This window comes from Benincasa hispida, chromosome 9 (assembly GCF_027475165.1).
Source record: "Benincasa hispida cultivar pf3 chromosome 9, pf3_genome.v1.1, whole genome shotgun sequence".
Classification (NCBI taxonomy): domain Eukaryota; kingdom Viridiplantae; phylum Streptophyta; class Magnoliopsida; order Cucurbitales; family Cucurbitaceae; genus Benincasa; species Benincasa hispida.
The window spans coordinates 96,931,580-96,946,799 of NC_143486.1; the positions used below are offsets into that span (position 1 = coordinate 96,931,580).

The 15,220-nt window shown below is 28.3% G+C and overlaps 1 protein-coding gene across 4 annotated transcripts; it reads left to right on the top strand.

Annotated features, from left to right (window-relative positions):
• Window positions 1-655: 655 nt before the first annotated feature.
• On the top strand, window positions 656-14,712 carry LOC120085880 (putative leucine-rich repeat receptor-like serine/threonine-protein kinase At3g14840). 4 transcript variants are annotated; one of them, XM_039042134.2, is made up of 26 exons: window positions 656-787; window positions 1,026-1,137; window positions 2,132-2,264; window positions 4,009-4,083; window positions 4,177-4,248; window positions 4,418-4,489; window positions 5,161-5,232; window positions 8,097-8,168; window positions 8,273-8,344; window positions 8,450-8,521; window positions 8,606-8,677; window positions 8,786-8,854; window positions 8,935-9,045; window positions 10,512-10,583; window positions 11,307-11,372; window positions 11,466-11,525; window positions 11,624-11,659; window positions 11,767-11,807; window positions 11,958-12,319; window positions 12,454-12,646; window positions 12,818-12,967; window positions 13,059-13,177; window positions 13,263-13,473; window positions 13,557-13,794; window positions 13,916-14,066; window positions 14,211-14,712. In XM_039042134.2, the coding sequence occupies exons 2-26, from the start codon at window positions 1,038-1,040 to the stop codon at window positions 14,562-14,564; spliced, it is 3,045 nt and encodes a 1,014-aa protein (XP_038898062.1). In that variant the 5' UTR covers window positions 656-787; window positions 1,026-1,037; the 3' UTR covers window positions 14,565-14,712. The 4 variants fall into 4 exon arrangements, with proteins under 4 accessions (XP_038898062.1, XP_038898065.1, XP_038898061.1 ...); XM_039042137.2 differs by having other exon boundaries at window positions 713-787; window positions 4,437-4,489; XM_039042133.2 differs by lacking the exon at window positions 656-787 and having other exon boundaries at window positions 843-1,137.
• Window positions 14,713-15,220: the final 508 nt, after the last annotated feature.

Here is a 15,220-nt window from a genome sequence, read left to right on the forward strand (position 1 = left end):
CGTAACAACTTAAATCATGAACTAATAGTTGTATCTAATTAAATCCTGAACTTTTGTAAGTATATCAATTTATACCCTTCATTACTTCAATTTAAAAAAATTTGTGTGAGACTTATAACTGATATTAATTGAACCCCTCAAAGTTTGTAAATAAATCAATTAAACTCTTAATCTATAATTTTTTTTTTGAAAACCGTCAATGTATTTACTTTAATCGTGTATTTTGTAAAATCTATTTTTGAAAAAGTTTGAGAATTAATGCATGGATCTTCAAAGGTAATTATTATGAATGTCATAAATTGATTGAGTAATGAATATTTAAGAGTTTAATTAATTCAAATTATAAGTTTCACTCAATATTGGTCAAACAAAATCCAGAAGAATATGTAAATCGATATAGTTATAAAAGTTTAGGGTTTAAATTGATATAATTATTAGGTAGGATTTTAATTGTTATACCTCTGAATATTATATTTAAATTTGACATAAAGTATATAAAGTTATCTCTTTTCATCCCAAATTCTCATCCTCACTTTTTTTAGACAACTAGCTTTTAGAAAAGAAAAAGAAAAAGAAAAAGGAAATTTTCATCCTTTTGTCACAATCTCATAATATTCATCTTAGTGCATGCCTTTCATGTTAAAGGATGAAAGGTGAGCAAGTGCACCTTTAAAGAGTCCTTAACCATGGGAAGAAATAATAAAATTCTCCCACCATAATCTTAGGAGCTGCCACAACATTTTATTTTTTTTTTTTTTTCTTTTGAAGAAACTCAAAGCATGCTCAAGTATTATTGTTATTGTTATTATTATATCTTTTTATTTTTGAATTTTCATATCTTTGTTTTTACATTTGTAACTCTTACTTCTATTTTTCCCTCTTTTTTCAATGAAAATTTGAGAATTTATAAAATGTTCAATAAAGATGAAGATAAAAAGAAATCTAAAAATTATGGGATAAAAAACAACTAAATTAAAGTTGAATTAATTAAATCCATATAAAATGATGTATATATGTTGAAACAGGTGACATTGAAGATGTTGGAAGGTAGAAGAAATACAATCATTGTTGCTTCCCTTGTTGTTTCTTTGGTTCTAAGCCTTGCTTTTGGATCTCCCCTGTTGGATACTGATGAGGGTGAGCATGTTTATGTTTACTTAAGTATTGATTAGTTACTTTTTCTTGTAATATAGGACATTTAATTCCTAGCAATTTCATTATTTTTTTTTTAATTAATTTTACATGTTTTCTCCTAATTTATTTACAAAATGGTGGTAAAGAAACACTTATAAGAGCATGAGAATAATTTTTATATGGTTAAACTGATTTTTTTTCATGTTCAAAAGCACTTTTGTCTGAACATATTTATTCCTTTTTTAAAAAATATATATATAAAAAAATGAAGCATGTATTTAATTATTTAAAATCAATTTCATTTTTGGCTTTATCATTTAAGACACACTTTACCGTCAATCAAAATTGATTTTGAATGATTCCATGTCATGTTTGAGGGGTCAAAAATATTTTCAAAATAACAAAAGTGATTTAATTAAATAATTTTCAAAATTGCTTTCAAACATTCTCTTGACTTCTCAATTATTGGCCAAAATCTCTCTCTTTTAAACTAAATCTTTAAATTTCAAAATTTGACTTAGATTTTGGAAACATCTATAAAAATTAGATAACAAAACAATGAAACTCATATAAGGAAGTAGTGCTTTGCTTATAAGCTTATTTTTTTTAGGAAAAAAAAAAAACAAATAATTCACTCTCTACTTGATGACTATTTTATTTTAATTTTTTCAAAAATTAAACTTATAATTTAGTACCTACTTTTATCTAAGTTTTTCTTGCATTAATACCTTTAGCAGTATTTAAAAAATAAGAACAACTTACTCAAAAAATTGTGAGGATACAAACTTAATTTTTTTTTTTTTTTAAAAAAAATACTGAATGAAATCTTGTCTAGACCTAATAATTTATTTTAAATGTGATTGTATTCAAATTTATCTTAAAAATAAGTAAACTTAACTAAATGACATATTGCACCTAATGTTTTTTTACCTGTTTCTCTTTTACCAAAATGATATATTTTTATTATGTCATTAAGTACTAACTTGAGATTACACAGAGGAATATATAAAGCATGTGCTAGCAACAATCGGAAAGAGAAATTGGAGTACTTATAGAGATTTATGCCAGTCTGCGAGGGTCAGTTGTGATTGCACATATGAAAACAATACTATCTGCCACATTACCTATATGTATGTTATCTCTCACTTCTCTCGACATAGGACCAACATATATACACATACATACATATATATTCTTTTCACTAGTGAGTCAATTTTCATTTGAAGTTGTCGAATTCATCAACTTATACATTCGATTTAAATTTAGAGGTGCACACTTGAACAAATTAAGGGAAAAAAAAAAAAAAAAAGTCCAACCCAATAACAATGAAAAGTATGAAATAGTCTTAAAAAACGTGCAACCAAAATTTTAAGATTTTTGAAATCTACACGTTACTAAGATATTGATACATATCACTAATATACTTAATAAATTTCATTATTGATACATCATTTGCATAAGGTATTATACATATCGCAATGACAAACTAATAGGGTATGTCTCACTTCTGACAAAGTACCATATACATACATTCATATCTTTTTTTTTTTTTTTTTTTGCTAATAAGTTGATGTTTACTTGAGGTGGTTAGGGTTCATCAAATTACACATTAGATTTAATTTAGTGCACTTACAAGAATGAAAAAAAAAAAAATGTAGCATTGCAAATAGAGTATCATTGTTAATTGCAAGTCTAGCAAAACTAGAAAGAAATAAATTAATTATCAATGCATCATTAATATAGAGTATCATCCTTATTTTAGGTTGGATTGAGTTAGGTTGAAGGTATTTTTGGACCAATCCGAAAATTCGGATTGATTGAGTTGGTAACCCAAATGACCCGAATAAAATCTCTAACCCCAACCTAATCCAACCCTTAAAATTTGGATTGGATTGGGTTAGGTTGTCGAATTATAACTTATTTTTCTTTATAATTAAAAATATGTAAATTTATATACAACACATGACTAATAACTAAAATCTCATAAAATTCAAATTCTAAATACTAAATATATATGATATTTATTGAAAACTTTAAACAAAGACAAATAGCATAATAATTTTAAAAGAAAAATATTAAAAATTCACAAATTAATCAATACAAAACAATCAAACTTTAAACAAAAAATAAATTTCAGCTTGAGTTGGGTCAACCCAAATTTTTTTTAATCAACTCACGATCCAACCCAACCCAACAAAATTAGAATAATTTTAACCCAACACAACCCAAGAATAAAACTAACATAACCCAACTCTTACATTTTAGGTTGGGTAGTCCAAATTATTCTGGTTGTCGTGTTATTTGAACACCCTTATTACATATCAAATTTAGGCAATATTGATGTTAATTTTGCATCAAGACTTTATTCTGTATGAGATAACATAAGATTTGGATAACTTTTTTTTTTAATACATTTTTGATGCATTTAATGTATTTTTGTATGAGATATTTTCATAGATAGAAAAAATGTCAAATCATTTACAGAAATAGCAAAAAAATACTGATAGATACTGATAAACTTCTATCACATCAATGATAAAAACGGATAGAAATCTATTATTAATAGAGGCTGATAGAAGTCTATCCATGATAGAAATTGATAGAAGTGTAAAATGATTAAGTTTAGCTATTTTGTTTAAATAGTTTCTCTTATTTTTCTAATTTTTGAAAATTCTCCTTTTTTTTTTTAATATCATACATCTAAATTATATTTAAATAATAAGGAAAAAAACAATTTTTGTAAATAAGAAATAGAAATGATTACCAAATTCATTCATTCCTATTTTTAGTTGTTAAAAAAAAAAAAAAATAGAAAACAAAGAAACAAGAAAGTCCCCAACTGCAGGTTCTGAAATATTTATTTGGGAAATGTAGATATCTGTCATCGGAGGGTTTGGAAGGGATGCTTCCATCTCAGTTGATGTCTAGACTGCCCTACCTTCAGTACCTGTCAGTTTTCTCTTTCAATCTTCAATGGATTTTTTATTTTGTCTGTCTCATCACCCTCCATTTTTACTTCTTTTCCTTTTTCTTCTAATTCAGTGATCTCTCTGATAACAATTTAAGCGGCGAAATCCCTCCGGAATGGGGCAACTCCACCAAGCTTGTCTCTCTGTAATCTCTCACTTTCTGCCATATAAATAGGAATCTACCCTGTGTAAATTCGTAATTTGGAGAAGAAATGACCAAAAGCCTCCGAGTAAAATAGAGGAATGTCATTAGATTAAATATTATCACCTTATTTTACCTTATATTGATTTTTTGTTTTATTCTAATATCGTAGCTACCTGAATGGAAATCAGTTGACAGGTCTCATTCCAAAACAGATTGGAAACATCACCACTCTTGAAATATTGTAAGTTTTCCGATATGGAGGTTGATTTTTCGTCTCTAGGTTTTGGGTCTAATTTTTATTTAATTTCTAGGTATCGAAATATTAAACATTTAGTTTTCAAGTTTTGAGTTTGGTTTCAATTTAGTTCTTAGATTTCAAAATGTTACCATTTTACGCTTGACATTTGAGTTTTGTTTTAATTTGGTCCATATGTTTCAAATTTTACTCTCTTAATAACTTCGATTATTCACTAAATACTAATTTTTTTATCTTTAGTGTTGATTTATGTTAATAAATTAGAAATGATTAAAATAATTAATTAATTAAGTTTCACTATTTTTTTATTAGTTTTAAAATCGAAATTAAAATTTAACTTCACAAATATTTTTAATTAATTAACATAAATTGACATCAATGATTGAAAGTGAGTATTTAATAAAAAAATTGAAATTAAAAATATAAAATCTTGAAGCTTAGAGACCAGATTGAAACAAAATACAAATCTCAAAGATAAAATTATAACATTTTGAAATTTAGAGACTAAATTGAAACAAAACTCAAAATTTAATGTCAAAATGTGTAACATTTTAAAACCTAGAAACTTAATAGAAAGTTCCCTTATTTTTTAATTTTGAATAAGGTTTTTGAAATAAATTAAATTAAGTTTGGTAAATATTTATTTATACGCGTAGATACTTGCAACAAAATAAGCTACAAGGAAGCTTACCTGCGACACTTGGAGATTTGGTGAACCTGACAACATTGTAAGACCATTTGATTTTATCTTTGTTTTAGTTTCTTTTCCTCTTAATTAATATTGTGTTATCTATTTTGATTAAACCCATTTAGTAAACTCCATTTTTTTCATTTCACCTTCATCTCTCTTTTTCTTCTCCATTTTTTTTTTTACTATTTTGTTGTTTCGAGTTTTCGAACTTATTTTCAATTTTAACAATTTTTTTTTTTAAATTTTCAATTAAACTTTTAATCTTAATGTTGATAGTACAAGCTCTATGCCAATTGAACTATACTTTTATTGGTATAGTAGCTTTTTTCCTTACACTTTCTTGATGTGAACAACATTTTATCTAACATTTTGGATTTTTTTTCTTGCATTTTCTCATTACAAGAAAATTACAACACTTTATTTTCAATAAGTTGGAATTTTTTTCTCACATCTAATTCTTGTGCAAAAAAATTCTATCCTCAATTGTTTACGTGATTGAATTTTCTCCATTATTTGATTAACCTATCCATTCCACTAAGATCAAAAAAATATAAATTCAAATTCGTCTCTGTATCCTTTTTCACTTTTTCTCGTGCACAAAAAATTTTAGTAAGAAAGTGCAAAAAAAAAATAAAAATAAAATAATAATAATAATAATAATAATTTACACAAATTAAAAAATTTGTGGAATTTTTCGCACAGCTTCTCGCTACGAGAAAATGCAAGAAAACTTACACAAATTCAAAATTATCGCATTTGGTTTCTAAATAAAATTAGGCGAGTTTTTACAATGGCTAAAAAATTGATTTTTCTTAAGCTTGTAAAACATTTCCCACCTTCTCTTTGGGAGAAGATTGTGAGAATATTTATATCAACAATTTTTTAAGCTTTTGAAAAAAAATTTGCACCTTCTCTTTGCAGGATTTTTTTTCCAACTAATTTTTTAAGCTTTCGATTTATTTATTTTTGCACCTTCTAGTTGTGCGAAAATATCTATCAACCAATTTTTTAAGTTTTCGGATTTTTTTTCTTCACATATCTTCTCGTTGCAAGAAATAGTTTCACTTTAATTTTCAATGTTTGCTAGCATATGGAAGAAAAAATGGATCATTCAAGCCCTATTTAGTAACCATTTCATTTTTTTTGTTTTAAAAAGTTATATTTTAGATTTTTGACGAGCTATTTTAGGTTTTCTGTTTTGAAAAAAATAAAAACCATACATGTATTGATTACCATTTTGGTTTTTTATTTTAAAAAAAAAAACAAAAAACATGCTTGGTAATTATTTTTTGTTGTCTGTTTGTTAAAATTGAAATAAAAATATGTTAATCATTTTTTAAAAAAATAATAAATTAAGTTTGATGACTTATTTAGTTTTCTTTTATTTTATTTTTTATAAAAATAGAATTAAACTATTTTTACAATAATTTTTCATCTGAAATACATACTTATAAAATTATATCTTTATTTTTAATTTATGTGTTTTTTTAGATCCATATAAATAAAAACATTATCAATATTTTATACGCATAGATTCATCACAAATAAAATGAAGAAAATTAATAAACATAAACATATAGTCAAAATGTTAGAAAATAGGTTCATTTGGAATGCAATAATGAAAATAATTAATCTAAACCTAATGAATTTAGGTTGTATACTTAAGACAATTTTGTTTACTCTATGGTACTCACAACATGTAATGAATAATTATTTCTTAAGGATAAGACAAATTACTAACATGTGAATGAACACTTTAATTACATGATTCGACAAACTTATAATTTGTAAATAATTTTTATATAAAAGAGATGAGAATTGGAGTAATAATCCTTATGTTTGTATGTATTTTTAGACTGATAAGAAAATCACATATTTAAAAACAATTAGCATTTTTTTAAGAAAATATACACTCTTCCTTAAGATCGTGTCTACAAAAAACACACAGAGTTTTGGTTTTCTAAATTTTAAAATAATAATAATAATAATAATAGTAGTAATAATAATATTTGTTAGAAAAAAAACGTAGAGGACAAATATGAAAAATGAGATATATATTCTATTCAACTAATCATGCCTTTATATAGGTTTACAAACATAACCATAGGAATGTCAATGGTTTAAAGCTATAAATGTTATCAAATGCTCATAATTCACATAACTCCTATAACTCAAAAATCACTATTGCTTACAAAAAAACTAAAAGTACAAAACCCAAAAATCACACTAAATGTCACAAATAAAGTTTAATAATAACAAACATTTCAACAATATTAGTGACCGTAATAGTAACAACAATTAAATTTTTTTATATTTTTCAACCAAACTTTGAATTTTGAAATAGTTTTGAAAAAATATTTAAATTATTCTTGTTAAAAAAAATAAAATGAAAATTGATATGGAATTGACATGTATAACAAGAAAATGTTTTGAAAATTATTTTCCATTTAGTTTCATATAATAGCATTTTCTAAGATTTGAAGCCAAAATCTCAGGAGACAAAAACAATTGTTACTTATTATATATTTTAATAACCACTATACCACAAAGAAAATCTGAACAAATGTCCAAACTTATTGTTAACCCTAGTAAAAAATAAAGTATAAAAAACAAATTTTATATATATATATATATATATATAGATTCGGAGGATGTGAAAAGTGTCATTGAATGAAATTAGTTACCAAACAAACTTGTTTTTTTAAAAAAAATAAAAAATAAAAACAAAAAATAAAAAACAAATTGGTTACCAAACATATATCTTGAATTTTGTTAGTTTTTTAGGTATATTTCTTATATATTTTTGTCCAAGAAAAAAAATACAATATTCAATTTTCAATGTGCTGTAATATTTAATTATACTCATGAATTAATTTGGAAAATGTTATTTTGCATGCATAGGAACTTAGAAGTCAATCATCTATCAGGAAGTTTACCTACAACACTTGAAAATTTGGTGAAGCTGGAAACATTGTAAGGCCATTTAATTTTATCTTCTTAATTTAATTAATCTGGAATCTTCTTGGTTTTTCCTTTTTCTCTGTTCCAATTGCAAACATATTATTATTATTATTAAGATATCTTGGCTCGAATAACTTTACTGGAAAGCTGCCGGCATCTCTAGGAAAGCTAACCTCATTGACCTCAATGTGAGCAAATTTAAAACGTTTTTAATTAGTGTCCATATTAGTTCCAATACTTATCTGTATTGACATTTTTCTCTCTTTTTTGTTTGTATTGCAACATTAATGCAGTAAAATCAGTGACAATAACTTTGAAGGAGAAATACCAACTTTCATTGAGAATTGGACAAATGTTGTGAGCATGTGAGAGATTCTATACTTTCTCACTTATTTAAATTTCACCATTATTATGCATAACCGAAGTATTTTTATTTTTTATTGCAACAGAGAGGCTCTAGCAAGTGGATTGAGTGGTCCTATTCCTTCTCAAATTGCTCGTTTGACCAAATTAACCGACCTGTTCGTAAGCACTTTTGATTTCGTGGTTCTTTTATTTCATAAAGAAAAAAGAAACATAGGGGATGAAAGAAAGTTGAGTTTTGTTTTTTCCTTTTCATACACATGCAGAAGAATCAGTGACTTGAAGGGGAGTTCAAATTTTCCACCTCTTCAGTATTTGAACGAAATCGAATATCTGTAAGTGTCTCTATATCTCTTAATAACATGTTATTAATATAGCACCTGAACCAATTAATTTTGTTTTTGGTTGATTGCAGAATATTAAGAAGTTGCAATATCACTGGGTTGTTTCCCGACTCCTTAATTGGTTCATTCATGTACAGCAACAACCTCATTTATATGTCCACGTTCCCCCGCTTGAAAACTTTGTTAGTATCACTTCAGTAATTGGCCTATAATTTAACTATATGAATACTTTTTCGATCATGCATGCATACTATATTAATTAAGTACAAGTTTTTTTTTCCCATCAATACGTGATAGAAACTAAAAAAGAGGTAATCTATCACACAATCGTTCTTGTTATGCACAATGTTACAACAATACAAACAACTTAGAAAAAATACAAAACCTAAAACAATAACTGAACACAGAGGTAAGCTTAGTGTAGCTCAGAGGAGCCTAGGAGAGAGTTCAAGAGAATCCATGAGAGAGCCTAAGAGAGCTTAGAGAGAGCTCAATGGGACTTGTGAGGTAAGCTTAAAGGAACCTAAGAGAGCTCAGAGGAGTCTAAGCCTAGAAGCGAGCTTAGAATAGTATGAGTCGAACTTAAAAGGAACCTAAGAGAGTTCAAAGGAGCCTAAGCCTATAAGAGAGTTTAAGAAAGTATGGGTTGAATTTAGAGGTGCCTAAGAGAGCTCAAAGAAGCCTAAACCTATAAGAGAGCTTAGGAGAGTATGAGATTGAGCTTAGAGAAGTCTAACCCTAGAGGAAGGCTTAGGAGAGTTGAGCTCAAGCTTAGAAGAGCTCACAGAAGCCTAAGTCTAAAAGAAAGCTTAGGAGAGTCGAGCTTGGTTGAGCGATTGTGGCTAAAGTCGCGCATATTCATAACGGGCAAGTCTTTAATAAGATGTTGAGAATTTAACTGATGCATTAGTTACAATAATCGCTCAAATATTTAACTCGACGGTTTCAAGCATTAAAAAGGAGCATTATGACCCTCAACATCGGTTACATTTTACTTCCATATAAAAATGATCAAGACCATTAATTGAAGGTATGTAAAATATCCCTGCTATTTTTCTATTTGTCTAATTATTTAGAAACATAAAACGGCTTGAACGTCAGAGTATGTGTGATTAGACACCACACCGATGTTTATTTACTTTTTTCTTGCAGGCATTCGGACGAATCTCTCCGAAAAAAAAAAAAAAAAAGTTCACGGTTAATGATTTTTTGGCATCGATATTTCGGAGAAATATTTAGTTTTCTCTTATTTTTCGAAAGAGGACCTAATGATGGGTAAATATAATACAAGAGATATTCTAACAAATGGAACGAAACATTTAATAAAAAAAATTAAAATAACTAAGGCAACCATCCTATACAAAAATCTACAACAAGCATTACAAGAAACATCCTCCTGTCAACGGCTATTACAAATACAACCTGAGAGACAAAAGGTACAAAACCCTTAAACAAAAATGGTCAACACAGAAACTCTAACAGAAGTGGTTGATAAACTGTTGTGTTGCCTAGAATCTCTTATATTTTCATTTTGAAATTTGTAGTAATTATCAAATTCTCATAGTAGCAAACACACTTTGTTGGTTGCATGCTACCATTCATTAAGTTAAATTACATTACCTTACCATTTGATTCAAATATTTTGCAGAGACCTCAGCTTTAACCAAATAAGTGGCCACATTCCTTCCAACTTTATGTATCTTAGAAGAGTAGAGAACATGTAAGAAACTTTAATTATAATCTTGTGGGAAGCTAAACAACTCAATTTGACAATCTCTACCAATGATTAATGAAATTCATATTATTAATTATCTTGTAGTCCTACGGGAAACTTATGTCCAATAATATAAATTAATGGGGTAACAGTATAGATTACTGATTACAGATTAATATGAAATATTAAAAGTGATTCACTTCAATGTTCTTTATATATATATTGTAAATATCTTTTATTTTTTATTATTAACAAGTAGAGTTGTTATTTGTTAATCAAAGCTGGCTTCTTGTTTATTTTTATACATACATACATACATACATTTATAATTAATTTCATATGTTGTTCTAATTGTCTAGTGAAGGGAAAATTCTCCATACCAATATTTTTACAACTTAATTTGGTTTAACAATAATAGTTGAAATTATAGAAACACATGGCTTGATGGAAAAATGTTGGAATGCTATGCAATAAATTGAATTCTAACACTGCTTACTGGGAATAAAAGGCCTTTTGTCTTCTATATTCTTTTTAATTATTTAAAGCACAATTTCTTTTTAAATTTTAAAGGATTAATTGTGTCAGTCAAAATCTCCCTCTAGAGTGCAGCCCCAACTCAGTATTAATGAAATAGTTTATGTTGAGAAGTAGTATCATAATATAGAACACTCCCTAATGTGCAGGAATGTCGACAATCATATTGACTTGTGCTAATATTTACATGTTTAGATTTTTAACTGGAAACTTACTAAATGGTCCAGTGCCTAATTGGATGCTAGAGGAAGGAAACAACATGTAAGTTTCTTTTTAGAAAATTTACCCTAGGATTAGTTTCTTCCATATGTTATATTGTTCTTGAATTTAATTATCATATACGTCTTTCAACAGTGATCTCTCTTACAATAATTTTGATCATCCACTATCTTATAGCTGTCAATCAGGAAATACGTAAGAGTGCCATTATTTTTTTTATTTTTTTATTTTTTTTAACCATATTGTCATTTATATTGATATACTTTTTAAGAATATGATCGTTTCTCATGCAGGAACTTGTTTGCAAGCTCGAGAACAAAAAATAATTCGTAAGTCTTAGATATTTCTTGGGTGTAAACATGTAATTGATTTGATGCTATTTCACTTAAATAAATAGACACTGCATTAACTAACCGACATCTTGTTGTATTATCAGTAAACTTGTTTCTTGTCTCGACAACAAATCTTGTTCTGACAGTAAGTCAAAATTCTATTTGCGCAATTTCTTTGTTCTTTTAAAATTTCATAAGTGGCAAAAAAAAAAAACAAATCAAGAGATCATGTCACAAAAGGAGCAATTGTATTGTTATTTTGTAAAATTAATAAATATGTTGATACTGTTTGCAGATTTGTATGGTCTCCATATAAATTGCGGTGGAAAAGAATTAATCATTAATGCTACTAAGTTTGAAGGAGATGAAGATTCAGGCAAGGCAGCAGTGTTTGTCTCAAGTAAAACAAATTGGGGATTCAGTAATACTGGTCTATTTTCGGATGATACTAGGTGTCCAGCTGACTATACTCATAGGAATAATCGTACCAATGGTCTATATGAGACTGCTCGAGTTTCCCCAGTATCTCTTACATATTATGCGTATTGTCTTGTAAATGGAAACTACAACATAAGCCTCCATTTTGCAGAAATTGTAAATACAAATGATACAATTGTTGGCCGTTCTGGAAGACGCATTTTTAATGTTTACGTTCAGGTAAACTATGACCTTTTGTTATCCACTTGGTAGACATATCTTCTCTCAAAATGTATTTACTTCTTCAATATTCAAGCATAAAAATTTTGTCATTACTAGCTCAAAAGTCCCTTAATTCATATCTAACATTGCAGGGGAAGCTAGTGCTGGAGGATTTTAATATCGTAAATGCTGCAGGAGGTGTGCTCAAACCTATCATAAAACCATTCCAAGTTGCTATTACTAATAATACTATAGAGATTCGATTCTACTGGGCTGGAAAGGGGACATATTCCCTTGAGAGTGGAGCCTATGGCCCTCTGATATCAGCCATTTCGATCGAGTACGGTAGGTTGATTCTTATCATAGTCATTCCAACCTTAAGACGTTTTAAGAGATAATATCATATATTTTGTATTTCTAGTCTCATGCTTCATATGACTGGATGCTAGTTCATCTCTTGTTCATCATTTTATTTTACTATAAATTTATGTAATTATTATCTGTCTTCAATTGAAGCCGACTTTGTGCCTCCATCAAAAGCTCGAAAACTCTTACCAGTAGGTGCAATACTTGGAATTGTGGCTGCAGTTGCCTTTAATATTGTTTCAATCCTTGGAATTCTATGGTGGCAAGGTTGCCTTGGACGGAGAAGCAGACTTAGTCAAGGTAATTTAATGGATGTAAATTTCATTGGTTAACTTGTGGGCATTGTGTTATAAACTTTTTATTCTTTCATTTACACACGCTTCTTATGCAGATCTCGAAGGTCTAGATTTACAAACTGGTTCATTCACGTTAAGACAAATCAAAGCTGCCACAAATAATTTTGACGTTTCTAATAAGATTGGAGAAGGTGGTTTTGGTCCTGTTTATAAGGTGTTTTCACAATTCAACACAATATCAATCTCTTCCTTGTGATATTTGTATGGTTCTGATGTGAAGTTCTTCTGTGAGAATGTAGGGTTTTCTCTTGGATGGCACTATAATTGCAGTGAAACAACTTTCGTCCAAGTCAAAGCAAGGAACCCACGAGTTTGTGAATGAGATAGGCTTGATATCTGCTTTGAATCACCCACATCTAGTTAAGCTTTATGGATGTTGTACTGAAGAAAAACAACTTTTGCTAGTATATGAATACATGGAAAATAATAGTCTTGCTCAGGCTATGTTTGGTAAGTTTTTTATTATGTGCTTAAAAATTATGAACGAATTTTGTGAGTATTGACCAAATTAATTAACGTTTTATGAATTGAAGGACCGAAAGAAAGTCGATTGATATTAGACTGGCCAATAAGGCAGAAAATTTGTATTGGTGTAGCCAAAGGCTTGGCTTATCTTCATGAGGAATCAAGATTGAAGATTGTTCACAGAGATATCAAAGCGACTAATGTATTGTTAGATAAAAATCTCAACCCCAAGATTTCAGATTTTGGTCTTGCCAAGCTTGACGAAGAAGGAAATACCCACATAAGCACACGAATTGCTGGAACTTTGTGAGTAATTTTGAATAAACTGTTATTTTTTGCCAAAATTGATCCAGCTAGCTTTTGAATCTTTGAATTCTTCTATAAATACAATCTCAAATTAGTTATGTCTAATATCTCGATTTTGCAGTGGTTATATTGCGCCAGAGTACGCAATGCGAGGTTACTTAACTGATAAAGCAGACGTTTACAGTTTTGGCATTGTGGCCTTGGAAATAGTTAGTGGAAGGAGCAATACTACTTATCGATCAAAGGACGACTGCTTTTATCTGCTTGATTGGGTAACTTAACTTTCATTCTTAGGGGCATTTAGTTTTTTTTTTTAATTACATTTTATCCGGTTATGTCGATTTTCCATCCTACCGGTGTTCTTGTTACTACTTTGGTTAATAAATAACCATTTATGCAAATTACTATGGTTTCAGGCACTTGAATTAAAAGAAAAAGAGAGTTTAATGGAGCTAGTTGATCCAAGGTTAGGGTCCGATTTCAACCAGAGAGAGGCAATGATCATGATAAATATTGCTCTGCATTGCACCAATGTTATTCCAACAGAAAGGCCTAGCATGTCTTTAGTGGTGGGAATGTTGGAAGGCAAGGTTGCTGTGGAGGAGTTGGCTTCACATCCAAAGGAGTCAAGAGCAAAGATGAGTGCAATGTGGACCATTTTGGAACAGAGTTTGAAACGAATTGACAATCAGAACCAAGAAGAGATTATCTCTATGGACATCTCAAATGCCAATTATTCTTCAACATCAACGAGCAAAAATGTATTATGAGTTTGATTTTGTGACTCTTGAAACTACTTCTACAACTGCTTGTAAAGCCTTAAATGATATGTTGTGATCATCTCTAGATTTTGATTTTCTATTATATGCACAATTTACATATCTTCCTTCCAAATATAATGTAAACTATTTATTTCTATTGAGATGACTCTTTTCTTATTAATTACACCAAATTCGACAATCAAAATTTCATTAAGTTTTGTGTGCTAACAGATTTAGATCTTGGATTTTCTTTATTTTCACCGATATCCATTGGCAAAGTAGAGAATCTGAAGAGTGAGAATGATATATATTTTGAAGACTTTAATATAATACCAATAATATATATTTCATTTTAAATAAGATCGTTATATACCATCAAACAACAATTAAGATAAACAGCTACAAATTAAGTCCTTGGACCACATGCATTTAAAAGTTAAGGGATCAAATCATCCGCTTACCATATAAAATATTAGACAATATCATAATTATTATATGGGTATTAAAAGTTCTGGTTCGAATCATAAACAAAATTTATTATGTACAAGGTCTCGTAGTCGTAAAACTACTAATTGTAAATTTATTTATTATATACACATAAATATATATTAATTCTCGAACGTATATTGTATTTGTGGCAATAAATTAATCAATTGAAATAGAGA

Excerpts from the sequence above, each read along its gene's own strand:
- LOC120085880 (XM_039042133.2), top strand. The coding sequence starts at position 1,014 with ATGTTGAAACAGGTGACATTGAAGATGTTGGAAGGTAGAAGAAATACA. Across the intron at positions 4,249-4,417 it reads TCCACCAAGCTTGTCTCTCT|CTACCTGAATGGAAATCAGT; the intron begins GTAATCTCTCAC and ends CTAATATCGTAG. Across the intron at positions 9,046-10,511 it reads TTCCCCCGCTTGAAAACTTT|AGACCTCAGCTTTAACCAAA; the intron begins GTTAGTATCACT and ends AATATTTTGCAG.